This window comes from Passer montanus, unplaced genomic scaffold (genome assembly GCF_014805655.1).
Source record: "Passer montanus isolate IOZ18808 unplaced genomic scaffold, ASM1480565v1 scaffold123, whole genome shotgun sequence".
Classification (NCBI taxonomy): Eukaryota; Metazoa; Chordata; class Aves; order Passeriformes; family Passeridae; genus Passer; species Passer montanus.
The window spans coordinates 1400883-1426589 of NW_024359056.1; the positions used below are offsets into that span (position 1 = coordinate 1400883).

A 25707-nucleotide genomic window follows, 5' to 3' on the forward strand; every position below is an offset into this window, starting at 1 on the left:
TCCGCAGCCCCCGGGCCCGCTCCTGCACGCCCGGGGCCGGGCTGGCCCGTCCCGTCCCGTCCTGCACCCCCGGGTCCCGTTTCGTGTTCCCCGGTACCGCTCGTGCTCTCTCCGGTACCGTCCCGTACCCCGGTACCGACCCTGCCGAGCCGCCCCGCTCCCGTTCCATTCCCCGGTACCGACCCTGCCGAGCCGCCCCGCTCCCGTTCCATTCCCCCGGTACCGACCCTGCCGAGCCGCCCCGCTCCCGTTCTATTTTCCCCGGTACCGATCCCGGTCTCCCCCGCTCCTGCTCCGTTTTCCCCGGTCCCAAACCCACCCCCGCCCCCCAGAACCGGTCCCTCACCCGCTGCTCCGTCTCTCCCGGTGTCTCTCCTGCCCCACTCCGGTCCCACCCGGTGTCCCCAGCCCCGTTCGTGGCCCCCCTCGGTCCCGTCTCGCATTCCCCGGTACCGATCCAGAGCCCCCATCAGGCCCTGGATCATTCCTGGCCCCCCAACATTCCCAGGACACAAATTCCACATCTCCCAGCGCCCCTCTGTCCCCTTCGGTGCCACCCGTGTCCCCAGCACCCCCAAATGACCCAGCCCCACACCCGTGTCCTGCTCTGGCACCCCAAATTCCCACCCACATTCCCAGCCCTGGACTCCCAGTCCTGCATTTCTGCTTCTTCACCCCTCATCCTGCACCCCAAATCCTGGCCAGCACCCTGAGGACTGCAGGAGCACCCCAGGAGCTGGGAAAGCACCCTGGGAATGGTGGGGAAGGAGCCTGGGGGCAGGATGGGCACCCCAGGAGTGGGATGAGCACCCCAGGAGCGGGATGAGCACCCCAGGAGCGGGATGGGCACCCCAGGAGTGGGATGAGCACCCCAGGAGCGGGATGAGCACCCCAGGAGCGGGATGGGCACCCCAGGAGTGAGACGAGCACCCAGGAAGGTTGGGCGATGGAGAAGCACCCCAAAATCTGGGCCAGCTCCCCAGGAAGGGTGGCCAAGCACCCCAAAAGGGGGATGTCCACCTCGGGGAGGGTGTGTGAGCACCCTGGAGGGGGTGTGTGGGCACCCTGAGCACCCTGGGCTCAGGATGAGCACCCCAGGAGCGGGGTCAGCCCCTCAGTGAGTGCCTGGGGAGCAGAGGGAGCCCCCAGGGCGATCCCAGCCCCCAGGGGTGGCCAGGGCACAGAGACACAGCCCTGTCCCCGTGCAGTGGCCCTGCCTGGGACATTCCAGCCTGGCAGTGCTGCAGTGGGATCTGGCTCATCCCGTGCTGCTCCTGCAAACCCATCCCTCTCCTCTCACAGCGCTCCCAGACTTGCAGCAATTCATTTTTCAGGACTTTAAGTGTTTCCTGTGTCTGATGACCTCCACAGGGACACTCTGGGTGACACCAGCATCCAGGCTCCGCTCCTTCCCTGCCCTCCAAGCCCCCAAATCCCCTTTCCCTCCACTTTTGGGGATCCCCTGCACCCAGGGCCTGGCTAGTTCCTCCCAGGAGTGACGGAGTCTCCTTCACCCTTATCTCTGTGTCCTTTTCCTGCCCCACCAGGATCATCCCAGGACGTTTTCCTCCTTCCCCCTTATTGCAAAACCCGCATCCAGCAATACTTTCCTCCTCAAAGTAGATAAATAAACCCTGAAGAAGCAGAGTGACGCCGTGTCCCCGCTCTGCCCCCGCCCTCACATCACACAGCGCATCCCAGGGACGGGAATTTGGGGAGCACCCGCTGGATTCCACTCCCACCTCGAGCCCTTCTCCCAGGAAAACAAACAAGCTTCTGGAACACTTCTTGTTTGCATCCTGCGCTGGGGCTGGGGAGGACGTTTGCGGGCCGAGCCCCTGGGTGATGTCCATCCATGATGCCAGGGTCCAGCCTTGCTTTCCCCCCGGAGATCTCCCCTTTCTCACGGAGCGCTCCGGGGGAGCTGAGCCTCGCCGAGGAGGGGAGGAGCGCCCCAGGAGGTGCTTTTCCCAGCGAGGAGGCTTTTCCCAGCCCGGCTTTCCCACGGCAGGCTCGGCTCCCGGGAGCCTGGAGGCCGCTGGCCACCAGCGTGGCAAGCTGCAGCCCTACCTGGAAAAGGAGCAGGGCACCCCGGCCGGCCTGAGCACCAGGATGGGAATGCCCTCGTGCCAGGAGCCCTGGGTGGATGTCACCTGGCACGGGCACGCGGATTCCAGCGCTCCTAGCTCAGCCTGCCCGCCCTGCAGGGCTTCCTTGGCATCCTGGAATGTCAGGTGGGCGATGCCAGGGCCTGGCACCGGCGCAGCCGTGAGGGTGGGGGACGCTGGGAGCTGCCAGGAGCATTCCTGGGTGCCATCCTCAGCTCTTCCATCCCCAAAACCTCCACAGCAAAGGGCAGCCCGGGGCGTTCCCAGCGCCTTTTCCCCCACGGAACCGGGATCGGTGACCCCTGGGAGACCCCTGTGCATGGGATTGTCCCCTGTGGCCACTGTGACACAACCCGGGGGGCTGGAGGGTGGCAGCTCCTCTTCCCAGTGAGGGGATCCCCCATTCCCAGCACCTTTTACTCTGATTTCCCCTGCCAGGACCCCCGAGGTCCCCACAGCACCGCAAACCTCTGGAAATCGGGATACGGGAATTATTGCACAAGGATCTGGTCCTGCCAACTTTCTGTCACCTCCTGCATCCGCTCCGGCCTTGGGGGGAGGCTGAGGGGGTCTGGGGGTCAGGGAGGGTTTGGGAGGGGACACCCCGGAGCTGCAGGAGGCCCTGGATGGTGCCCCAGCTCCCGGCCAGCTGCAGCTGCACCTTCCCAGCAGGAGCAGCTCCCTGGTGCCAGGAGGGGAAAGGGGGCTGGGCCCAGGAGTGGGGGCACTGGGGGGCTGGTGGTCCTCACTTTGGGGCTGGTGGGCTCCCGTTCCTGGGGATTGGATGGGCTGCTCCCTGTTTGTCTCAGCCCCAGGCCAATGTCCTGATCCCAATAACCCCTGGTCCTAATAATGCCAGAATCCCATCCTAGTAAAGCCTGATCCCAATAAAATCATGGTCTGTGTAACTCCTGATCCTGATAGAACCAGCATGTCGGTCCTCATAGTGCCTGATCCCCACAACACCCGATCCCAATATCACCAATATCCCAGTCCTAACAGCTCCTGATCCTAATAACACCAACATCCTGACCCAAATAATTGCTGACCCCAATAATTCCTGATCCTAACAGTACCAGCACTCCTGTCCTAATAACACCTCAGCCTAATAATGCCTGATCCCAACACCATCTCCCTCATCCCAAAAATCCCAATAATTCCCAATTCTCATAATGCCTGATCCTGATAACTCCCGATCCCAGCAGCCTGTCCTAGATCACCCCAGTGCTAATGATCCTTTCGGCGTGGCTGACTCCAGGAATAGCTCCCAGACCTGGTTCCTGCCCTGCTGCTTTATTGCAGCCTGGCAGAGCACAGACCCATTTTTCAGGCCAGCCTGGCAGCAGGATGGACCAGCTCAGGTCAGGCAGCCAGGCTCAGGGGGCCCTCAGCGAGCCCCAGTCTGTGGCTGTGACAGAAATTCCCCCAAAATCCGAGCCCGGAGCCCCTCAAGGCGTTTTGAAGGCAGGGGGAAGGCGGGAGCTGGCGGGAGCGAAGAACTGGAACGGAGAATTGTGTTTTCTTTAAATGTCATGTTTTTTTAAGCTCATTTTTGCACTTGGGTTTGGCGAAGCTGAGAAGACTTAAGTGACAAACCAGCTGTCCCCCGGCACAGCGCAGACACCCCCGCCCCGCCCAGGGCCCCGCGCCCGCAGCCCCCCCCGCGCCGACCCCCTGACCCCTCCCCACCCCCCGCACCCCAAAATTTGGGTGGGGGGCGCGGGGGCGGCCGCGGAGGGTGCTCCCAGCGGGGCTGTGCCTGTCGGGGGCGCTGCGAGGCAAAGCTGGCGCTGCGGGGGCGTTGCTGGGGGGTCCCGCGGCCCCCTGCCCACCCCGCGGGGCTAAGCCCAGTACACCGGGAGGAGGCGGCACAGGATGCCCGCCGTGGTGCCCAGGAGGGAGCGGTCAGCCAGGGGCACGGAGATCCTGTCCTCAGCCTGCACAGGGTGGGGACAAAGCACATTCTTCATCATCATCTTCATCATTGCTCCCCTCAGGGAGGGGCTGGGCAAGCACTGAGCCCCCCTGAGCCCCCTGGCCCAGCCCGGTCCTCACCTGGCGGCGCTGGAAGGTCTCGAGCACCGTGTCCAGCCCCGGGATGTTGTCCCTGTCCACGCGGGTCACGTAGCAGGCGCGGTGCAGCCGGGCTCTGTAGCTCACCAGCAGCTGTTGGAAGCCAAACCCGGCTCAGCCCCATGCCATCTCCCCCTCCCCGTGTCCCCAGAGCCCCCCACTCACGTTCCTGTAGTCATAGATGACCGTGGCCGCGTTCCCGTCCCCGCTGTCCAGGTAGAAAGTGGCCGTGTCCTCTTCCCAGGCCGCTCCGGCCCACACCCTGCCCCGCAGGACCTGGAGGGGACCGAGGGGGCATCTCAGAACCTGCAGCAGCCCCCTCCCCTCCCCCGGGCGTGGGGGTCCCTCCGGACGGGGGTGCCCACTCACGGTGTCGGCGCGGCGCTGCTCCACGCTCAGCCACATCAGCAGGGCGCCGGCGATGATCAGCACCAGCAGCACCACCACGACCACGGCGATCAGCAGGCAGCGGAGGCGGCCGCAGCCCAGCAGCTTGCGGGGCAGGTAGCACAGCAGCCGAGGGACGAAGCACAGCGACTTCTTGAGGCAGCCGGAGCAGCTGGCGCAGCCGGGGCACTTGGGGCACTTGGGGCACTTGGGGCACTGGCAGCACTTGGGCAGGCAGCAGCACTTGGCGCAGCACAAGCTGCATTTGGTGCAGCACTTGGCGCAGCACGTGGCGCAGGGCAGGCAGCAGCCGGGGCAGCAGCAGCCGTTCCCCGAGTCCTGGGGATGAGGGGAGAAGGGCTCAGGGCGTGGAGGAGGGAGCTGGGGGGTGGGATTGCAGCTCTCATCCCGCTGCCCCTGGGCACTGGGGATGCAGCAGGCCACGGGCCAAACCCCCATCCCGGGCACTGGTGCCTTGCTGGGATGAACTGGGCAAAGCCCTGTGCCCAGCTGGCTGCAGGGACCCCGCGGTGTGGCAGTGCCACCCAGCAGGGACTCACCTCCTCTTCAAGCACCACCTGCTTCATGCTGCTCTCCATGGCCGCCTCCTCCTCCTCCTCCTCCTGCTCCCATTCCCAGCCCAGCCTGGCTGCAGGGACTGGGAATTTTATATCGGGGCGCTGGGGTGGGGACCCTGTGAAGGGTTTGGTGGCCTTGGGGCGCAGCCAGGCCCTGGCATGTGACCCACTCCAGTGGTGTTTGCTGAGCGCCCGCTCCCAGCTGGATCCCCCTGGGAACCTGCTGCTCGAGAGGCTCCGAGGCCACCGGGTCAAGGACCCTTGTCCCCAGGCTCGGGGACTCCTCTGCTGCCCAGGAGCGAGGTGGCAGGGCCAAAGCAAACCCTCCAGGGTGGAGCATCCGGCCGTGGCCGTGCCCGAGGCCAGAGCTGGCTCGTGTCCCTTTGCCAGCTCGGGCACCTGCAGCTGCTTGGTGTGGCAAGGAACAAACAGGACATTGAAAATTTCCTGTAATCCGCGGGGATGGGGTGGGAACGGGGTCACCGCGGTGTGGGGAGTGTCCCTGGCCCTCATTGCTGCTGAGGCTGCTCGGACACCGCTGCTGGTGGCCTTTGGGGCTGGCAGAGGTGCCCACGGTGCGGATTCTTTTGGGGTGAGGGGGTCCCAGCTCTGGCATGTCCCCCCTTAGGTGGGAGGGGGACACTGCTGAGCCTTGGTTTTGTTCATCCATGAGCCCTTCCTGCACCTGGGACCCCTCCAGCCACCCCTGAGGCCCCCAACACCCCCAACACCGACTGGGGGGTGAACGCTGCCTCTTTTCCCAGGGAGTCAAGGGCCACGGGAGTCCCTTGAGTGGCTCCTGTTTGCTCTGTCCCCATGGGAGCCCTTATCACCTTCCTGGCCCACAGCACCCTCTTGACCCAGCTCCTTATCATGGTCAGGGTTTTTGGGAAGCTGCTGGCTCTGAGTCAGCACATGGAAACCTGCAGTGTCCCTCCTGTTCCCAGCAAAGTGTCACCCCCGGAGCTGTGACCCTGCTCTCTGCCTCTGGCAGTGATTTTGGGGACAACACTGGGTTTACAGCTCTGGAAAGATCAAATCACCTCCCAGGGGTCTCTTTTTCCCCTCCCAGCCACGCTGCTCCTCTGTTTTTCAGTGCAGCACTTGGAAGTAGCCCCAAAGGCTGCTTCCAGCTGATGAGGGGGGAAGAGGGGCTGGAATGGATTGGAAAAGGGGGAGGATGGGGATGGGAGTGTGGGGGAGCTGGAACTGGAGCAAGAGGATCATGGTGAATGTGGGCAACCCCTGCTTCCCACTGGGGACGTGGCACAGTCCCTCTGTCCCCACCTGCACGAGGAGGGGACAGGGTTGGGAACGTTTCCTGAAGGGCTGGAAGTGAAGAGGTGGCTCCTTCATCCTCCAGACTGGGGGGACACAGGTGGGGACACGGGCAGGGACAATGGGAGGGCACAGGTGGGGACACTGGGGGAGGACACGGGCGAGGACAATGGGAGGGCACAGGTGGGGACACTGGGAGCACTGTATTCATTTCTGCTGCTCCCCCCGTGTTTGATCCCTCCCAACATCAGGAATTCCCCTCCCCACCCTGCACCCCACAAGGGGACACCCCTGGGACACCGTGTCCCTGTCCCCAGCACCCAGGAAAGGGCAAGAGCACACTTGGAGGCGGAGGGCACAGCCTTTACTTTGTAGACAGAAGCAAATCCCAAAGCAAATCCCAGTTTTTTTAGGGCCAGGGCAGTGGGAAAGCCGCGATGCCAAGCGACAGTGGGTGGAGCACCCCCGTGGCGGGGTGGGGACGAGGAGGAGGAGGAGGAGGAGGAGGAGAGATTCCCGCCTGGAAGGGGACAGTGGGGGACAGTGGCATCCCCGTCTCGCTGTCGCATCCCGCTGGAGCCGCTGCTACGCCCAGAACACGGGCACGGCGCTGCAGAGGATGTTGATGGTGGTGCCCAGGATGGAGCGGTCAGCCAGGGGCACGGCCTTGTCCCCAGCGTCCTCACCCTGCGGGACACAGAACGGGGCAGAGCAGCCGCCCTCGGCAGCCGCAGTGTCCCCTCCGAGGGGACAAACCCCCAGCCCCACATTTCCCGGGCCGTGCTGAGCCCGGTGCCGCAGCTGGGCGGTCACCGCTCACCTGCCGGCGCTGGAAGGTCTCGGTGACAGCGTCCAGCCCCGGCATGTTGTCCTTGTCCACGCGGGTGATGTAGCAGGCGCGGCCACGCCAGGACCTGTAGCCGACCAGCAGCTGCGGGCAGACAGAGCCTGCTGAGCCCGGCGCGGGGCTGCGGCCGTGCCGCGGCTCCCCGGGCCCCCCCGCACCTTGCCGTAGTCGTACACCACGGCTGCCGAGGCGTTGGGCCCGTCCCGCACCGCGAACGAGCCGCTCCTTCCCGTGTGGCTCACGGCCAGCTCCTGCGGGCTCCCCTCGCCGTCCGGCCCGCGGATGCTCATCCGCAGCACCTGCCAGGGGAGGGGGCTCAGGGGGCTGGACCCCATCCCGCAAAGCCCCGGGGCCATGCCAGCCCCCTCCCGGGGCCGGTGGCACCGGGGTCCCTGGCTGCCCTCACCGTCTCGGCGTGTGACTCGCTGAGGTGCAGCCCCAGCAGGAGGAAGGCGACGTTGACCACCACGAGGGCCACCACCACCAGCGCCACCACCAGCAAGAGGCTCTTGAGCTCGTGGGGGATGCAGGGCAGGCGCGGGGACTCCGTGTACCTCTGTGGGGACACAGGAGAGCCGGGGTGGCGGCGGGGGCTCAGCCCCGCGCCCGGGCTGGGTGCTGGGTGCTCCTTACCGGAGGTGCCTCCTCCATCAGCGCCTCTTTGGAGCTGTCCTCCATCTCTCCGTGCGCTCCTGTCCCTCTGCCAGCCCGGGCCCGGGGGCATTTACGGGCTCTCGGGTGGCCGGGGGAGGCTGGGGCCCCTCCCGCTGCCGAGTGCCACTTGTGCTGTTTGCTGAGCCCGCAGAAGAGCCGGGAGGGGACACAAAACCCCCGAGGGCCCTTCCGTGGCATTTGCCCGGCAGCGGTGGGGGTGCCAAGGCAAACAGCGGGCAGTGCCCGCCCTCCACACCCAGCGCGGGGCTGTGGCACCCGCAGCACGTCCCCAAGGGGGGGTCTGCACCCCGGGTTCTGCACGGGCAGCTGTGTGAGCCCCCCCGGGCGGGGAAGGCGCTGGCTGCACTCATTGTTCCCGCGGGCTCCGTGCCAGGGACGGCGCAGATGGACGCCTGGCATGGGAGAGAGGGGTGCCAGGGACGGCCGGGTGCCCGGGGCGGCGTGGATGGGTGCCCGGGGCGCTGCGGCCCCCGCGGGCACGGGAAGGAGCTGGGGGGGCAGCGCCGAGCTGGGGGAGCCGCTGCGGGGGCGTCACCCCTGCCGTGCCCCCCAATTCTGCGCCCCCCAAGAGCAGCCCGGGGGCCGCCCCCCCGGCGTGGAACCCCGAGTTGTCGCTGCCGGGGACACGAGCGGACGGACACGCGTGCCCGGGGATGCTGGCGCTGTCACTCAGCCGCATCCCTCCCTCTCTCCCTCCTTCCCTCCCTCCTTCCCTCCGTCCGTCCCTCCCTCCCTCCCGCAGCAGCGGGCATGGTGTGCTGCAGAGCCGCGGGTCAGGCGCCCGCAGCCTCCGCCGCTTCTTCTCCACCCTGACATCCCCGGGGGAATAAAAAAAACAGAGGAAAAAAAGGTTTTTCCACCGCTCCCGGGCACAGCGGCGTTGGAGCAGCTCCCGGGATCCAGCAGGGATCAGGCCAGGGCGCGATGGAGCTGCGGCGCGGGAGGAGGATGCCGAGGGACCCGCTCCCCGCTCGCCTCCTCCTCCTCCTCCTCCTCGCCGGGGCCTGGCTCTGGCTGCCGGCGGAGGGGCGGCGGCCCCCGCGGCCTCCCCCGTGCCCCCCGAGCTGCTCCTGCACCCGGGACACGGCTTTTTGCGTGGACTCCAAGGCCGTGCCCAAAAACCTGCCCCCCGAGGTCATCTCGCTGTGAGTAGCCGGGGTGGGGACAGCGATGGGGACAGCGTCACATGCCAGGAGCGCAGGGCTGGCAGGGGCTGCTGGGGTCCCGGAGGGGCAGGGACACCCCCGTGACAGGGCGGGTACGGTCAGGGCGGGGGGCTCCGGGGGAAGGAGGGGGCTGGGGACAGCCCGGGACTTGTCCCCGTGTCCTGCGGTGCTGGCACACGCAGCCATCCATCAGTGCCAGACAGAGCAGGGCTGCAGCCTGTCCCCGCCGCGACCTTGGCGACCAGAACCCCGAGGGGACACGGCTGCGACCTTGGCGACCGCAGCCCAAGGGGACACGACTGGGGAGGGGTCATGGTGGGGGTCCCTGTGGACAGGGCTGTGCCCTGGAGCCTGGCACGGGGATGTGTGGCAGGTGTGGGTGTTTACACTGTGTGTGTGTGTTTGCACACCCGTTTGTGTGTGTTACACACCTGTTCTTGTGTGTTACACCTGTCTGTGTGTGCTTACACACCTGTTCATGTGTGTTACACCTGTCTCTGTGTGTGCTTTCACACCTGTCTGTGTGTGTTACACACCCTGTTCTTGTGTGTTACATCTGTGTGTGTGTGCTTACACTCCCATTTGTGTGTTACACCTGTCTGTGTGTGCTTACACACCTGTTCATGTGTGTTACACCTGTCTCTGTGTGTGCTTTCACACCTGTCTGTGTGTGTTACACATGTCTGTGCATGCTTACACGCCCATTCATGTGTGTTCACACACGCGTGTGTGCACGTGGCCCCGGGCCAGGGGCTGCCGCAGGGCGTGGGCAGCCCGGGGTGGGTGCCAGCCCCCTGCACCTCGTCCCCTCCATGTCCCCACAACGGGCAGGGTGGCTGCTGGGGTCCCTCTGCCAACACCTGCCCCCCTCACGGGCTGCCCTGCCCAGGGACAGGGGTGGCAGTGCCATCCCCTCCTGCAGCTCCGTCTCTCCCGCAGGACCATGGTGAACGCGGCCTTCACGGAGCTCCGCGAGGCGGCTTTCGCCCACATCCCCTCCCTGCAGTTCCTGTAGGTGTCCCGAGCCCCCCGGTGCCCCCGGTGCCCGCCGTGCCCAGCCCGGCGCTGACGCCTCCCCCCTCTCCCTGCAGCCTCCTCAACTCCAACAAGTTCACGCTGATCGGGGACAACGCCTTCGCCGGGCTCTCGCACCTGCAGTACCTGTGTGTGACACGGGCACAGGGAGGGCAGGGAGGGCACGCGGGGACCCTCGGGTGGCCCCGTCACTGTCTGCTCCCGTTCCAGGTTCATCGAGAACAACGACATCCAGGCGCTTTCCAAGGGCACCTTCCGCGGGCTCAAGTCCCTGACACACCTGTGAGCACCTGGGGACACTTGGGGGGGTGGCCCTGTCCCTTCAGGGATGTGTCACCTCCACAGCCCTTCTTGTCCCCAGGTCCTTGGCCAACAACAACCTCCAGACGCTGCCACGGGACCTCTTCAAGCCGCTGGACATCCTGAGTGACCTGTGAGGCTGCCACAGCGCTGGGGACACCGGGCTGGGGAGGGGGTGACATCCCAGGGATTGGCACGTGGGCAGGGTGCTGTGTGCTGGGGGTGACTCAGTGCTATCGCTGGGACACTGGGCTGGGGAGAGGTGACATCCCAGGGGCTGGCACTTGGGCAGGGCACTGTGTGATGGGAGTGACTCGGTGCCATCGCTGGTGGGGACCCAGGGTGGGAGCTGGGGAGAGGTGACATCCTGGTGGCTGCTGGGGGTGACTCGGTGCCATCCCTGGGACACTGGGCTGGGCAGAGGTGACATCCTGGTGGCTGCTGGGGGTGACTCGGTGCCATCGCTGGGACACTGAGCTGGGGAGAGGTGACATCCTGGCAGCTGCTGGGGGTGAGTCGGTGCCATCGCTGGGACACTGAGCTGGGGAGAGGTGACACCGAGTGGGTGACTCGGTGCCATCCCTGGGACACTGGGCTGGGCAGAGGTGACATCCTGGTGGCTGCTGGGGGTGACTCGGTGCCATCCCTGCAGGGACCTCCGTGGCAACACGCTGGCCTGTGACTGCAAGATCAAGTGGCTGGTGGAGTGGCTGGAGAGCACCAACACCACGGTCCCCGCCGTCTTCTGCAGCAGCCCCGCGCAGTTCGAGGGACAGCGGATCCGGGACCTGGCGCTCGGTGACTTCCAGTGCATCACCACGGGTAAGGCACCACTGTCCACCTGCCACTTGTCACCTCACTCCTGGGCATTCAGACCTTCACTGCCACCTCTCCCTGCTGCAGATTTCGTGATGCACCAGGTGCTGCCCTTCCAGGCGGTGTCGGCCGAGCCCTTCACCTACGCCAGTGACCTGTACGTGGCCCTGGCACAGCCGAGTGCCAGCAGCTGCTCCATCCTCAAGTGGGACTACGTGGAGCGCAAACTGCGCGACTTCGACCGCATCCCCGGTGAGGAACCGGGCCGGGGGTCCCCTCCTGGGCTGGGACCCTGTTTGGGGTGCCCTGGGAAGGCTGTGACGTGGATCCTTTGCCAGCTCACTCGGCGGTGCACTGCAAGCCCATCGTGGCGCAGGAGCAGCTCTACGTGGTGGTGGCGCAGCTCTTTGGCGGCTCCTACATCTACCGCTGGGACACGGCCGTGGACAAGTTCATCAAGATCCAGGACATCGACAGCCAGAAGATCCGCAAGCCCAACGACATCGAGGCCTTCCAGATCGAGGGCGACTGGTACTTCGTCATCGCCGACAGCTCCAAGGCGGGCTCCACCAGCCTCTACCGCCTCAACCAGAACGGCTTCTACTCCCACCAAGCCCTGCACGCCTGGCACCGCGACACCGACGTGGAGTACGTGGAGAACGACGGCAAGCCGCGGCTGATCATCTCCAGCAGCTCCCAGGCCCCCGTCATCTACCAGTGGAGCCGGGCGCAGAAGCAGTTCGTGCCGCAGGGCGAGGTGGGCGACGTGCTGGACGTGCAGATGGTCAAGCACTTCAGGGCCAAGCGGGAGCAGTTCCTGTGCCTCAGCCGCTACATCGGCGACTCCAAGGTGGTGCGCTGGGAGGGGCAGCGCTTCGTGGAGGTGCAGACGCTGCCGTCGCGCGGCTCCATGGTGATGCAGCCCTTCGCCGTGGGCCAGCGGCAGTACCTGGCGCTGGGCAGCGACTTCTCCTTCACCCACGTGTACCTGTGGGAAGAGGAGAAGCAGAAGTTCGCCAAGTTCCAGGAGCTGTCGGTGCAGGCGCCGCGGGCGTTCCGGGCCGTGCCGGCGGCCGACGTGCAGCTGCTGCTGGCGCCCAGCTTCAAGGCCAACACGCTGGTGTACCGGCACGTGGTGGTGGACCTCAGCCTGTAGCTGGCACCCCGAGAGCCACCGGACGTGCATGTGCCCGCCACCCCTTGCCCCACGCCCTGTGCCAGCCCTCCACCTTCACCCCGCCCCACGGTGCCTCAGTTTCCCCACGGCGCTCCCGGTTTCACCCTGTGGGATGCGGGGAGGGAGGGTGGGACGCTCCTTGCGCTGCAGAGCTGCACCCCTGGGGGGGTGGAGAGGGTCTGGGGGGGTCTTTGTCTGCTCGGGCCATGGGCTGGGAGCTGGTGGCCAGAAAGGAGGGGGGACAGCGGGCAGGGATGTGGCAGGAGGGGTGGGGGGTTCCCAGGACGCTGAGGGACTTTGGGGTGCTCCAAAGTGGATGGGATGGCCAAGGTGCACGTGGTGGGATGGCCTGAGGAGCTTGGGGTGCTCCGAAGTGGGTGCAGATGGGGTGCTGAGGATGATGATGGGGTGCTGAGGATGATGATGGAGTGCTCCAGGATGCCCCGAGGATGATGATGATGGGATGCTCCAGGATGCTCCAGGATGCAGATGGGATGGTGAGGATGATGATGGGATGCTCCAAGGCCAGCAGGATGCCCCGAGGATGATGATGGGATGCTCCAGGATGCCCCGAGGATGATGATGATGATGGGATGCTCCAGGATGCCCCGAGGCGGATGCAGCAGCGGACAGCGGAATGCTCCAGGCCAGCAGCTCCTGTCCCTCTCCGTGCATGCCCAGCAGCTCCCCGTGCCAGGCGTGCCCAGCGTGCCAGCGGGGCGTCCGTGCCCACCAACCCCCCCAATAAACACACTGTGCCCCCCAGCCCTGTCTGTGTGCCTGCTCCACCCAACATTCCACTGCCCCAGCAGAGGGAAATCCTCATTTTAGGGCACTCCAGGCCCTGCACTTGGTGGCTTTTTCCAGCAGAAACCTTGGCCCACCTCCGTGCCTGACGTTCTGTTCCCCCAGGGAGAGGAAATTCCTGATTTTTGGGTGCTCCTGACCCCAAATGTGGGTTTTTTCCAACAGAAACCTCTGCCCACCTCAGTGCTGAGATTCTGCTCTCCCAGGGAGAGGGATTTCCTCATTTTAGGGTGCAAGTGGGGTTTTTTCCAGAAGAAACCTCGGCTTACCTTGATGCCTGCTCCACCCGACATTCTGCTCCCCAGGGGAGATGAAATTCCTGATTTTTGGATGCTCCTGACCCCACATGTGGGGTTTTGCCAGCAGAAATCTCTGCCCACCTCTGTGCCCACTCCACCCGACATTCTGCTCTCCCAGGGAGAGGGAATTCCTCATTTTAGGGTGCACATTGGGCTTTTTCCAGCACAAACCTCAGCCCATCTTGGTGACTCCTCCACCCCACATTCAGTTCCCCGGGGGAAAGGGAATCCCTAATTTTTGGGTGCTCCTGACCCCAAATGTGGGGTTTTTCCAGCAGAAACCTCTGCCCACCTCGGTGCCTGCTCCATCCAACATTCTGCTGCCCCAGGGAGAGGGAATTCCTGATTTTCGGGCGCTCCAGGCCCCACACGCGGTGTTTTCTCCCCTCGTCCCGCAGCAGGAGCTGCTCCCCGGGGAGGGCAGTCCCCGCTGGACTGGTTTTCCGGGGGAGCCTTTCCCTGGCTCGGGGTGCATCAATCTGCATGTGAAAAAGCACCAATTAAGCGCACTAATGAAGATCCTCTCGCGGCTAACAGGCAGCCCCGGGGCACGGATGCGTTTGGGGAGAGGGCTGGCTCCTGGCAGGGCGTTGCCACGTGTCCCTGCCTCAGTTTCCCTGGCAGGAAAAAGCAGATTTGAAAGCACAGGTGCCCCTGCCTCAGTTTCCCCGGCAGGAAAAAGCAGATTTGAAAGCTCAGGGGACACTGAAGGAAGGTCCTGGCACTTCCTCGGTGGGATGGGGAATTTGGGGAGCCCCGGGTCACTCTTGGGGCTGCAGGGCCGAGGGGGAGCTGGCCCAGAGAGGCGATTCAAGCAGCTTTTGTATTTTTGGGAGCTCCACTCTGACAGTGGAGTGATCCTCATCGTCCTTCAGAGCACCAAAAAGCATCATGTCCCCTCCAGAACCCCAAAAAATCCTTTAACATCAATTAAAAATCCTTTAACACCAATTAGAGAGGCTCTCCCCTCCTTTCCTTACCAGTTTATTGATTTTAAAATTGTGGTTTAATATATAGAAATACATATATTAGGGAATTAATTTTTATGTTTTAAGGAGCAGTTAATATAGATTATATATTAATATATTGCATTTAATGTAGTGATATTTGGTATATATGGGGACTTTTAAACATGGTATTTTTAGGTTTGTTTAGGATATTTATTAAAATTTAATATAGATATATTTAAAGATAATTAATATAGTGATTAAATATATAAATATATATTGATATATAATATATTATACATAGTCAATATATATTATATATTGATATTAGATGTTATATACTATATATTATACATGAAATATTATAATATCAATATATTAATATATAATATATAATATATAATATATAATATATAATATATAATATATAATATATAATATATAATATATAATATATAATATAATATTTAATATTAGATATTACATAAACATATTAAACATTATATAAATACATTAAATATTATATAAATATATTGATATCTAATATATTTAAGGAATTTATAAAGTGGTTTTACTTTATAAAGCTCCACGCTCCACACGTGGGTCACACTTTAAGGGGCCCTGCTGCCCTTTTAAGAGCCTCTGTTGCCCTTTTAAGGGCATTGCCCTTTTAAGAAGCTCCGTTGCCCTTTTAAGACCATTGCCCTTTTAAGAGCGGTCGGTGGGGCCCGGACCGCGCATGCGCGGCTCCGTTGCTGCAACTTTCAACTTTTGGGATTCGCTCCCTTGGGGTTCGGGGGGAATTTGGGGGAATTTGGGGGAGTTCGGGGGGATTTGGGAGCTGCAGGGGGGCGCAGCCCCGCCCCTCCCGGCCGCGCCATGGTGTCCTGGATCCTCAGCCGGGTGATTGAGTGAGTGCGGTCCGGGCGGTGTAACGGGGCGGGGGGGCTCACAGGGGATCCCCCATTCCCGCTGTTCCCCTCATGGATCTCCCCGTGCTCGGCCCGGGGGCTCCTCCGAGAGACCCCGGCGGGGTTTGGGGGGGCGACCCCGAATATCCGTGTGGGGGTAAGCATCACCCCCCAGCCCACACACTTCCCCCTCAGCAGGGTCCCCGAGCCGCTGCCGGCCCCTCAGCCCGCGCGGTGCCGGGGTCCCGGAGCGGGGCAGCGGGCGGGTGTCTGAGGGCGCTGCGCCTCCCTCACGTCCCTCCCTCAGGGCGAGCCAGCCGCAGCCCTGCCCCGCCCGGACAGGTCGGGCCGGTCGCGGGCCCGCGGCAGCGCCATGGCCGAGCCTCCCCACAGCCTCCGCGCTGCGGAGCCTCCCGGGCCGCTCCCCGGGCTCGGCACCGGGCTGGAGCGGCTCCGGGCCGCGCTGCGGCGCTGGGCCCGCCGGCTCTGCCTCTCCGGGCTGCTGCTGCTCTGGGCGGGCTGGCCGCGCTGCCTCACGCCCCCCCTGCCCTACAGGCTGCTCTTCGGGATGCTCTACCCGGCCTACGCCTCCTACAAGGCCGTGAAGACGAAAAACATCCGGGAATACGTGAGTCAGGGGCCTGGGGAGCCCTGTGCCTTGGGGCTCCTGTCCCCTCTTCTCCCAGACCCCAGGCACCCCCCTTTTCCTTGGGGCTCCAGTCTCCCCCTTTTCCTTGGGGCTCCAGTCTCCCCCTTTTCCTTGGGGCTCCAGTCTCCCCCTTTTCCTTGGGGCTCCAGTCTCCCCCTTTCTGCAGCTCCAGTCCCCCCATTTTCCTTGGGGCTCCACTCCCCTCTTTTCCCAGACCACAGTCACCCCCTTTTCCTTGAGGCTCCAGTCCCCCCATTTTCCTTGGGGCTCCACTCCCCTCTTTTCCCAGACCACAGTCACCCCCTCCCCACTTTTTCTTGGGGTTCCAGTCCCCCCCTTTCTGCGGCTTTTCCTTGAGGCTCCAGTGCCCCCTTTTTCCTTGGGGCTTCAGTCCCCTCTTTTCCTGGACTACAATCACCCCCCCTTTTCTTTGGGGTTCCAGTCCTCCCCTTTCCAGGACTCCAATCCCCTCTTTCCCCAGTCCCCCTTTCCCGGGTTCAGCCCCCTTTTCCCAATCTCCAGCCCCCATTTCTGGGCTCCAATCCCCCTTTCTGGGGTTGAGCCTCCCATTTTGAGGTCCTAGCCCCTTTCCGGAGTTCACCCCTCCCTTTCCAGTCCCCAGCCCCTCTTTTCCCAGCCCCAGCCCCCTCTGATGTGCTCCCCGTGGCCCCCAGGTCCGCTGGATGATGTACTGGATCGTCTTCGCTCTCTTCATGGCCACAGAGACCTTCACCGACCTCCTCATCTCCTGGTGAGCCTGGGGAGGGACTGGCTGTCCCCAGACCCCCCCAGATGTGTCTGTGGGGACCATGAGGTGCCTTTAGACCCCTCATCTCCTGCCCCTCTTGCCCAGGCTCCCCTTCTACTATGAGATGAAGATGGCTTTTGTCATCTGGCTGCTGTCGCCGTACACGCGGGGGGCCAGCCTGCTGTACCGCCGCTTCGTGCACCCCACGCTGGCCCGCAGGGAGAAGGTACACACGGCTGGGGGGCTGGGGGTCCCCCTGACTGCCTGGGGATCAGCCCCCAGGGTACACACGGCTGGGGGGCTGGGGGTCCCCCTGACTGCCTGGGGATCAGCCCCCAGGGTACACACGGCTGGGGGGCTGGGTGTCCCCCTGACTGCCCAGGGGTCAGCCCCCAAGGTACACATTGCTGGGGGGCTGGGGGTCCCCTGCCCCGTCCCGAGGGTCAGTCCCCCCTCAGTTGTGGGGGTGATACCCCGGGGATGTGGCATTGCCCCAGGTCATGGGGGGTGACAGTGCTCTGGGACATGGGGATGGACTGGGGGGTGACAGTGCTCAGGGACATGGGGATGCACTGGGTGGTGACAGTGCCCTGGGAGGTGACAATGCTCCGGGAATGCCCCAGGATATGGCATTGCCCTGGGGGGTGACAATGCCCAGGGAGTGACAGTGCTCAGGGACATGGCATTGCACTGGGAGTTGACAATGCTTAGGGACATGGGGATGTACTGGGGGATGACAGTTCCCTGGGAGTGACAATACCCTGTGAGGTGACAATGCTCAGGGAATGCCCCAGGATATGGCGTTGCCCTGGTGGGTGACAGTGCCCTGGGACATGGGGATGGACTGGGGGGTGACAGTGGTCAGGGAATGCCCCAGGTGATGGCACTGCCCTGGGAGTGACAGTGCTCAGGGAATGCCCCAGGATATGGCGTTGCCCTGGTGGGTGACAGTGCCCTGGGACATGGGGATGGACTGGGGGGTGACAGTGGTCAGGGAATGCCCCAGGATATGGCATTGCACTGGGGGGTGACAGTTCCCTTGGAGTGACAATACCCTGGGGGTGACACTGCCCAGGGAGGTGGCCATGCCCCGGAGTGCTCAGGGAATGCCCCAGGATATGGCGTTGCCCTGGTGGGTGACAGTGCCCTGGGACATGGGGATGGACTGGGGGGTGACAGTGACAATACCCTGGGAGGTGGCAATCCTCAGGGAATGCCCCATGACAGGACATTGCCCTAGGAGGTGACAATGCCCTGGAAGGTGACAGTGCTCAGGGACATAGCAATGCACTGGGTGGGTGACAGTGCTCAGGGAATGCCCCAGGATATGGCATTGCACTGGGGGGTGACAGTGCCCTGGGAGGTGACAATGTTCAGGGACATGGCATTGCCCTGGGAGGTGACAATGCCCTGGGAGGTGATAGTGCTCAGGGACATGGCATTGCCCTGGGAGGTGACAGTGCCCTGGGAGGTGATAGTGCTCAGGGACATGCCATTGCCCTGGGGGGGTGACAGTGCCCTGGAGGGTGACAGAGCTCAGGGATATGGGGAGGCACTGGGGGGTGACAGTGCCCTGGGACATGGGGGGTGACAGATCCCTTGGAGTGACAATACCCTGGGAGATGACAGTGTTCAGAGACATGAGGATGCACTGGGAGGGGTGACAGTGCCCTGGGAGTGACAGTGCCCTGGGGGGGTGACATTGCCCAGGGACATGGTATTGCCCTGGGAAGTGACAGTGCCCTGGGACATGGTGATGCACTGGGGGAGTGCCAATACCCTGGGAGGTGACAATGCTCATGGAATGCTCCAGGACATGGTATTGCCCTGGGAGGTGACAATACCCAGGAACATAGTGATGCCCTGGGAGGTGACAGTGCCCTGGGACATGGGGATGCACTGGGAGAGTGACAATACCCTGGGAGGTGACAATGCTCAGGGAATGCCCCAGAACATGGCATTGTCCTGGGGATGACAATACCCAGGGACATGGCAATACCCTGGGGGTGACAATGCCCAGGAAGGTGGCCATGCCCCAGAGATGCCAATGCCCAGGGACATGGTGATGCCCTGGGAGGTGCTACTGCCCAGGGAGGTGGCCATGCCCCGGAGGTGACAGTGCCGCAGGCCACCTCCCTGCAGTGCCAGCGTGTCTCCGTTTGTCTCTCAGGACATCGACGCGTTCCTGGTGCGGGCCCGCGAGCGCGGCTACGAGACTGCGCTGCGCTTCGGCAAGAGGGGCCTCAACCTGGCGGCCACCGCCGCCGTGCAGGCAGCCACCAAGGTACCCGGGAGGAACCCCCAGCAGGGTGACAGCAGAGGGTGATGTCCCCTGGCTGGGGTCTGCCATTGCCCTGGGGGGGTGACAGTGCCCTGGAGGGTGACAGAGCTCAGGGATATGGGGAGGCACTGGGGGGTGACAGTGCCCTGGGACATGGGGGGTGACAGATCCCTTGGAGTGACAATACCCTGGGAGATGACAGTGTTCAGAGACATGAGGATGCACTGGGAGGGGTGACAGTGCCCTGGGAGTGACAGTGCCCTGGGGGGGTGACATTGCCCAGGGACATGGTATTGCCCTGGGAAGTGACAGTGCCCTGGGACATGGTGATGCACTGGGGGAGTGCCAATACCCTGGGAGGTGACAATGCTCATGGAATGCTCCAGGACATGGTATTGCCCTGGGAGGTGACAATACCCAGGAACATAGTGATGCCCTGGGAGGTGACAGTGCCCTGGGACATGGGGATGCACTGGGAGAGTGACAATACCCTGGGAGGTGACAATGCTCAGGGAATGCCCCAGGACACGGCATTGTCCTGGGGATGACAATGCCCTGGCGGGTGACAGTTCCCTGGGAGTGACAATACCCTGGGGGTGACACTGCCCAGGGAGGTGGCCATGCCCCGGAGGTGACAGTGCCGCAGGCCACCTCCCTGCAGTGCCAGCATGTCTCCGTTTGTCTCTCAGGACATCGACGCGTTCCTGGTGCGGGCCCGCGAGCGCGGCTACGAGACCGCGCTGCGCTTCGGCAAGAGGGGCCTCAACCTGGCGGCCACCGCCGCCGTGCAGGCAGCCACCAAGGTACCCGGGAGGAACCCCCAGCAGGGTGACAGCAGAGGGTGATGTCCCCTGGCTGGGGTCTGATCTGCCCGCTCTGTCCCCCGGTGCAGAGCCAGGGCGCGCTGGCCGGGCGGCTCCGCAGCTTCAGCATGCAGGACCTGCGCTCCCTGCCCGAGCAGGCCCCCGTGCACTTCCAGGACCCGCTGTACCTGGAGGAGCAGGAGAGCCTCCAGCAGCCCCTGGGTGAGCAGCTGGGGGGTCACAGAGGGGGGGCCCAGCAAAGCCCAGGGTGGCCGTGCTGGAGCTGGCGTGTCCCCTCTGTCCCCAGCCTACGGCGCCGGCCTCCACTACGAGAGCGAGTCGGACGATGAGGAGCTGTGGTCGGACTCGCAGGTGTCCCCCTCGGTGTCCCCACGCCGGGATCACAGACCCCTGTCCCGCAGCCAGAGCCTGAGAACCCTGAGGAAGAACCCAGGAAAAGAGGTGACGTGGGAGGGGACATACGGTGGCGGGCTGGGGCTGTGTCAGGGGGTGCTGACTGTCCTTGTCCCTGTCCCTGCCCAGGGCTCTTCGCGGCTCCTGCGCAGCCGGGCCAGGAGGAGAGCAGCTGTGTCAGAGCAGGACAGCTGAAAATGCCAGGAAACCTCTGCCAGGAGGCTGCAGAGGAATTTGCTGCTGCGGCATCAGGAGGAAGCTGTGGCTCCTTGTGGCTCCTGGTGTCCCCAGGGTGGCTCCTTGCGTCCCCTGGGGAGGCTCCTGCACCCCTGGGGATCCTCACACTGTAAATCCCTTCCGTGTGGCCCCTCGAGGAGGGGGGAGCAGCTCATCCCCCCCCCTCCCAGACCCCCCAGCTCGGTGCTGGCGCCTCTCCTGTGGGGTCTGGCCCCTCCTTTTCCCCCATGCCATGAACACTACAGGCTTCCCCCCTCTCCTGCTGCCATGGTGCCTTGTTCACAACATTCCCGTTCCCCTGGGAGCCAGGAGTGGATGTGCCTTGTCCCTCTGAAGCCAAAGCCATGGCCCCTGCCTGGGGCCCCCCCAGACACAGACTGACACCCCCATACTTGAGCCCAGAGCACTGGGCAGCACACTTTTAACATTCCCCTCTCCCAAAAAGAGGGTTTTGTACCTGGAAAAATAAATGTTTGTTGCAGACTTTGGGAAGCAGGAGTTGTCCCTGCTGCTGTCCCCTTCCACAGGAAGCATCCTAAGGTTGGTTTTTCTCTTGGAGGAAGCTCTGGAATCCATCTGAGACTCCTCCAGGGCCTCACAGAGTGTTTTCAGCCGTGTTCCAGGATCCCAGGTACAGCCCCAGACTCTTCCAGGAAATCTTCCTGAGATTTTTTCCTTTGTACCCTCAGGGATTCTCCAGGCATCTCCCAGAGCCTTTCCCCCATATTTCAGGTTCCAGAATCCCCCATACCATCCCCTGACTCCTCCAGAAAAACTTCCTGAGGTTTTTGGCATTGGAGGAAGCTGTACCCTCAAAGATCCATCCAAGTCTCCCTCCAGGCATCTCCCAGAGCCTTTCCCCCACACTTCAGGTTCCAGAATCCCACACAGCATCCCCCAGCTCCTGCAGGGAAGTTTCACGAGTCCATTTTCTCATTTGGATAGAACTCCATCCTTGGGAATCCACCCCATGCTCCTCCCAGGGTCTTTTGCCACCCTCCTCATGTCCCTGAGGCCGCGGTGACATTCCCAAACTTCCCGGGGAGTCGGGATCCCTGCAGTAGCCGCGTCCCCCACGGCGTGGCAGCAGCAGCCGGGACACATCCCTGCATCGTCCCCTGTCCCTGCCCCGTCCCTCCGGCAGTCCCGGCTCCTTCCCGGGGGGCTCATTCCCCACCGCGGTGGGCGACACGAGGCACAGAGGTGGCACAAGGTGACTCGGTGGCCTCCCCTGGCCCCGGCTCCCGCCTGTCCCGCGGTGCCCCTGCTCCCTGGCACCAATCCCCTCGCTCCCAATCCCGCCTGCCCTCGCCCCTGGGGCCAGCTGTATTTTTGTATTTTTAGCCCTTGGCTGCCGCCCGAGCCCGGGGGTCTCCGCAGGGCAGCGGGAGCTCCGGGCCGGGCTCGGCGGGGCAGGCAGGGCTGCTGCAGCAGATTAGGTGGAGGTGGCTGGATTAGCCCCGTGGAACTGCCCGCGAGACGATTACTGAAAGCAGCCGAGAAGGAAGGCTGGGTGGGGACAACGAGGGCCAGGGGCTGCTGTAATCCCCTAAAGCCGCTTAGGGAGCGCGGTTCCTCCAAGGATACGGCCCAGGGAGGCTGCTGGGGCCACCTGGGGGTCAAAGGGGGCTTCTTGCAGGTTGGGGTGCTCCCAGCAGCGCTGGATCCTCAGTGTTGCATCCCCGGGGTGCGGGGTCACGGATTCCCGGCTTGGGGAAACTGAGGCACGACACCAGCGCCTTCCCGGGCTGGGCAAAGCGGGGTCCTGGGAAGGAACAAGGACTTTTGGTGTCCCGCTTCGGGAAACCCGCGTGTCCCCCGGGGCTGGAACCCGAGGAGGGGACGGGAGCCGGGCGGGGCGGCACAGCCCGTGCCCCCGGGGCCGAGCAGCTGCGGCGGTGCCAGCGCTGCCGGCAGCTGTGTCAGCGCACGGGCCGGTGCCAGGCTGCATCAGCAGAGCCCTAATCCCCCCCGGCTCGCTGGCACCTCCCCAGCGCAGCAGTTTAAGCGCCTGACCTGAGCTCGCCCGCTGCCGCCGGCCCCTCCGGGGAGGGGCTGCCGGGCTGAGCCCCGTGGGGACCCCCAGGCCCACCCCAAAACCCCGGGCAGCGTTTGGGTGGCTGCAGTGCGGGGACAGCGCGGCTGAGGGGGTGTAGGAGTGGCACGATGGAGGGGGCTCAGGGGCTGCATTCCCAGCGGGCTTGGGGGGGAATTGTCCCCTCTGCTCCGCTCAGGTGAGACCCCACCTGCAGCTCGGGGGTCCCCAGTGCCAGAGGGACGTGGAGCTGCTGGAGCCAGTCCAGAGGAGGCCACGGAGCTGCTCCAGACCTGGAGCCCCTCTGGAGCCAGGCTGGGAGAGCTGGGGGTGCTCACCTGCAGAGGAGAGAGCTCAGAGCCCTTCCAGGGCCTGAAGGGGCTCCAGGAGCGCTGGGAGGGGCTGGGGACGAGGCAGGGAGGGACAGGACCCGGGGAATGGCTCCCTGCCTGCATCCCTGGGAGCTGGCAGGGGACCCGGTGACGCAGGGCTGCTCTGTGCCAGCTGACAGGGACACTGCTGACGCTGTGGTGCCAGCCCCGGGCCGTGGTGCCCCCACTGCCGGTTCCTGCAGGGCCGGGGGTGCCAGGACTGACCACTGCGGGGGTGTCACCCACCCCATCTCTCCCTGGGCGCTGTAGGGTCAGGGAAATCGGGGTCATCACTCCTGAATGGGATTTAACTCAGCAGGGAGCTGCTGGGTGCTTGGGGTACCACCCCCAGAGCCCCCTGCACCCCCCAGCCTCCTCCTCACCCCCTCCCAACCCCACCCTGGTGACACCGAGTGCCACCCACACTCCTGCAGCCCCCCTCCTTCCCTGCCCCATCCCCGCTCACCTCACCCCGCTCCCTCCACGCTGGGATGCTCCTGCCACCCCGGGCTGCCCTTCTCCCCCCAGCCCGGCACTTTGGGGGTCCCAGGTGAGGGTGTGACCCCCGGGGCTCCCCCCACGGCTGTCCCCCGCCGTGGCCGCTGCCTGAGTCAGCTGCTGGGGCCGGAGCCATGTGAGGCCGCGCACACATGGCTCCCCGCGCGGCACCGCGCTGTATTTTTAGCAGACGGTATCAAAAGCATAATTATGTCTGTTGTTTAAACGCAGCCTCTTCTCTGGCAGCCCCGGGAGCTCTCAGCTGCCTCCCGCCGCAGAGGGCAGCGAGGGCGGGCTGAGGAGCCGCGGGCGGGGGGATGAGACCCCCCTGCCTCCCTCCCTCCCTGCCTGCCTCCCCCTGCCCAGCGCTGCCGCGCAGGTGAAACCCCCCCTCCTCATTCTGGGGGGGCTGCGCCCCCACAGCGCGTCTGAGGCGCGCACATGCCCCCGGGCTGCCGCTGAGCCGCTGGTGAGGATGAGGAGGAGGAGGAGGATGGCGAGGAAGAGGATGACGGGTGGGAAGCGCGGCGGTGGCGGGAGGGGTCGGGAAAAGGGCGTTCGAGGTGACGGGAGTGTGGGAGGACACAGCTGAAGGAGCGCTGCTGCATCGCCCCCTCCTCCCCGCAGCCGCCTGTCCCCCCGGGGACCCGGCTGTCCCCAGCCAGCCCGCGCTGGCACCGAGCACGGCTCCGGCTCCGTGTCCCTGCCGCGACACCGCGCTGGGCTGAGGATTTTTTGGGGACCGCGATCCCCGGGCCGGTGGGGAGCCGAGCATCACCTCCAGGGCGAGCTGCGCACCGCGCTCTGGCGACAACACAGCATCTCCGGCCACCGGGGGAAACTGAGGCAGAGCATTGCCTGCCGCCAAGGGAAACTGAGGCAGCGGGCAGAGGCTGCCCACCGCTCCTGTCCCGTGTCACCGCTCCTGTCCTGTGTCACCACGGCAGCGCGCTGGGCACGCCGGAGGGGCCCGGGCTGAGTGCAGGAGCCGCCGGGCGCTGCCAGGTAGGTGCTGCCAGGGCCGCGGGCAGCTGGCACCCGCCGGGGTGGCACGCAGGTGGCAGCGGGCTGCCCGTGTCCCTGGCTGCCGTCCTAAGCCCTCGGCCCCGGGGTGAGCTTTTAATTACATCAAGGCATTTGCAGCGGGTTCCTGGCGCTGGGTAAACAGGAGTCCCGGGCACGCGGAGGGGGGCCGGGGGTGGCACAGCGCGGGCAGCGTGCCCCGCAGCGGGGCTGCCCGGGACGGCCGGTCCGCGCCCGGGAGGGAAGGAGGGATGCAGGCGCGGCAGCATCCATCCCCTGCGGGTCCTGCGGCGTCCCCCCGGCACTCCCGGGCCGCGCGCGGGGCTGGCACGGCGACATGGGGGACACCGGCACAGGTGGGTGCGCTGCGACATCGCGCCGTGCCCTCTGACGCGGACCAGCCGCTCCTTCTCCTCGCTCCGTCCATCCCAAGCTTCGCCTTGAGGGCGTGCGGCACCCGGGAGGGGCGAGCCGAGCCGGGCCGGGCCGGGCGCGTTGGGGGGTCGGGAGCGGCCCCAGCCCGGAGGAGCGGCTCGCCTGTCCCCGGCAGCGGAGCGAGCGGGATTAGCGATGCTTACTCACCTCCCTGGGGAAAAGCGGGAGATTAGGGCCGGGAGAAGGTCCGACCCTGCGGCGGCGGGGCCGGACCGGGCCGCTGGGGCTCTCCGGAACCGGCACCGGCACCGGGGAGGTCGGCAGGCCCCGCCGCACCGGCAGCCGGGGCTGGAGGGGAGCGCAGGCTGCCAGAGCAGTTGGGCTGTGGCCCTAATTCCCAGAAAGCTGCTCGTGTGGGAGTGAGTGTCCTCCCGTGCCCTCCGCTCCGCCGCAGCCTCCAGACTCCTGAAGGTTTGACGTGGGGCTTTTTTTTTTCCCCTTTTTTTCTTTTCTTTTTTTTTTTTTTTTTATTTTAAGGCCCGGGTGCAGATCCAATTTTTCATTAGGATAATTTTACTGCGTAGATGGTTTTTTTTTCCCCCTCCTGCCAAAACACCCAGCCATATGCTATTATTTTCCTGGTGTAAACTGCCACCACTTCCCTTTCCTGAGCCGGTGGATGTCAGGGAGAAGCCTGACAGCTCCTCTCCTGATAAATGGTGGAAGCCTAAAGGGCAGTGTCTCCAGTGGATCCTGCTCCAGCTGAGCTGTGTGCCTTGGCAGAGGGAATTTGGGAGTTCTTCTTGCTGGGGCAAGTTTACATTAAAGGTCACAATGAGATTCATCGTGCCCCTTTTTTTTCCTTTTCT

The 25707-nt window shown here is 64.1% G+C and overlaps 4 protein-coding genes across 8 annotated transcripts; 2 read left to right on the forward strand and 2 right to left on the reverse strand.

Moving 5' to 3' along the window:
• Positions 1-3620: 3620 nt before the first annotated feature.
• On the reverse strand, positions 3621-5276 carry LOC120497185 (pulmonary surfactant-associated protein C-like). The gene is made up of 5 exons (XM_039698371.1): positions 5129-5276; positions 4551-4907; positions 4347-4457; positions 4164-4274; positions 3621-4045 (listed from the first exon to the last, which is right to left on the reverse strand). Exons 1-5 carry the CDS (start codon positions 5165-5167, stop codon positions 3950-3952), a joined length of 714 nt encoding a protein of 237 aa, XP_039554305.1. The 5' UTR covers positions 5168-5276; the 3' UTR covers positions 3621-3949.
• Positions 5277-6769: 1493 nt separating this feature from the next.
• Positions 6770-8064, reverse strand: LOC120497196 (pulmonary surfactant-associated protein C-like). The gene is made up of 5 exons (XM_039698387.1): positions 7905-8064; positions 7678-7827; positions 7430-7570; positions 7245-7355; positions 6770-7111 (listed from the first exon to the last, which is right to left on the reverse strand). The coding sequence occupies exons 1-5, from the start codon at positions 7947-7949 to the stop codon at positions 7010-7012; spliced, it is 549 nt and encodes a 182-aa protein (XP_039554321.1). The 5' UTR covers positions 7950-8064; the 3' UTR covers positions 6770-7009.
• Positions 8065-8644: 580 nt separating this feature from the next.
• Positions 8645-13205, forward strand: LGI3 (leucine rich repeat LGI family member 3). Its single transcript, XM_039698386.1, has 8 exons — positions 8645-9091; positions 10052-10123; positions 10204-10275; positions 10358-10429; positions 10509-10580; positions 11100-11269; positions 11351-11515; positions 11602-13205. Exons 1-8 carry the CDS (start codon positions 8871-8873, stop codon positions 12417-12419), a joined length of 1662 nt encoding a protein of 553 aa, XP_039554320.1. The 5' UTR covers positions 8645-8870; the 3' UTR covers positions 12420-13205.
• Positions 13206-15280: 2075 nt separating this feature from the next.
• REEP4 (receptor accessory protein 4) lies at positions 15281-21019 on the forward strand. 5 transcript variants are annotated; one of them, XM_039698355.1, is made up of 8 exons: positions 15281-15404; positions 15960-16032; positions 16728-16804; positions 16907-17027; positions 18972-19085; positions 19975-20107; positions 20193-20347; positions 20429-21019. In XM_039698355.1, the coding sequence occupies exons 1-8, from the start codon at positions 15373-15375 to the stop codon at positions 20492-20494; spliced, it is 771 nt and encodes a 256-aa protein (XP_039554289.1). In that variant the 5' UTR covers positions 15281-15372; the 3' UTR covers positions 20495-21019. The 5 variants fall into 5 exon arrangements, with proteins under 5 accessions (XP_039554289.1, XP_039554288.1, XP_039554287.1 ...); XM_039698354.1 differs by having other exon boundaries at positions 20193-21019; XM_039698353.1 differs by lacking the exon at positions 18972-19085 and adding an exon at positions 19772-19885 and having other exon boundaries at positions 20193-21019.
• Positions 21020-25707: the final 4688 nt, after the last annotated feature.

Excerpts from the sequence above, each read along its gene's own strand:
- LOC120497185 (XM_039698371.1), bottom strand. The coding sequence starts at position 5,167 with ATGGAGAGCAGCATGAAGCAGGTGGTGCTTGAAGAGGAG. Across the intron at positions 4,908-5,128 it reads AGGTGGTGCTTGAAGAGGAG|GACTCGGGGAACGGCTGCTG; the intron begins GTGAGTCCCTGC and ends CCTCATCCCCAG. Across the intron at positions 4,458-4,550 it reads AGCAGCGCCGCGCCGACACC|GTCCTGCGGGGCAGGGTGTG; the intron begins GTGAGTGGGCAC and ends GGTCCCCTCCAG.
- LOC120497196 (XM_039698387.1), bottom strand. The coding sequence starts at position 7,949 with ATGGAGGACAGCTCCAAAGAGGCGCTGATGGAGGAGGCACCTCCG. Across the intron at positions 7,828-7,904 it reads TGATGGAGGAGGCACCTCCG|AGGTACACGGAGTCCCCGCG; the intron begins GTAAGGAGCACC and ends GTGTCCCCACAG. Across the intron at positions 7,112-7,244 it reads AGACCTTCCAGCGCCGGCAG|GGTGAGGACGCTGGGGACAA; the intron begins GTGAGCGGTGAC and ends TGTGTCCCGCAG.
- LGI3 (XM_039698386.1), top strand. The coding sequence starts at position 8,871 with ATGGAGCTGCGGCGCGGGAGGAGGATGCCGAGGGACCCGCTCCCCGCT. Across the intron at positions 10,276-10,357 it reads CTCTCGCACCTGCAGTACCT|GTTCATCGAGAACAACGACA; the intron begins GTGTGTGACACG and ends CTCCCGTTCCAG. Across the intron at positions 10,581-11,099 it reads CTGGACATCCTGAGTGACCT|GGACCTCCGTGGCAACACGC; the intron begins GTGAGGCTGCCA and ends CCATCCCTGCAG.
- REEP4 (XM_039698350.1), top strand. The coding sequence starts at position 15,778 with ATGGCCGAGCCTCCCCACAGCCTCCGCGCTGCGGAGCCTCCCGGGCCG. Across the intron at positions 16,033-16,727 it reads CGAAAAACATCCGGGAATAC|GTCCGCTGGATGATGTACTG; the intron begins GTGAGTCAGGGG and ends CGTGGCCCCCAG. Across the intron at positions 20,108-20,192 it reads GAGCCTCCAGCAGCCCCTGG|CCTACGGCGCCGGCCTCCAC; the intron begins GTGAGCAGCTGG and ends CTCTGTCCCCAG.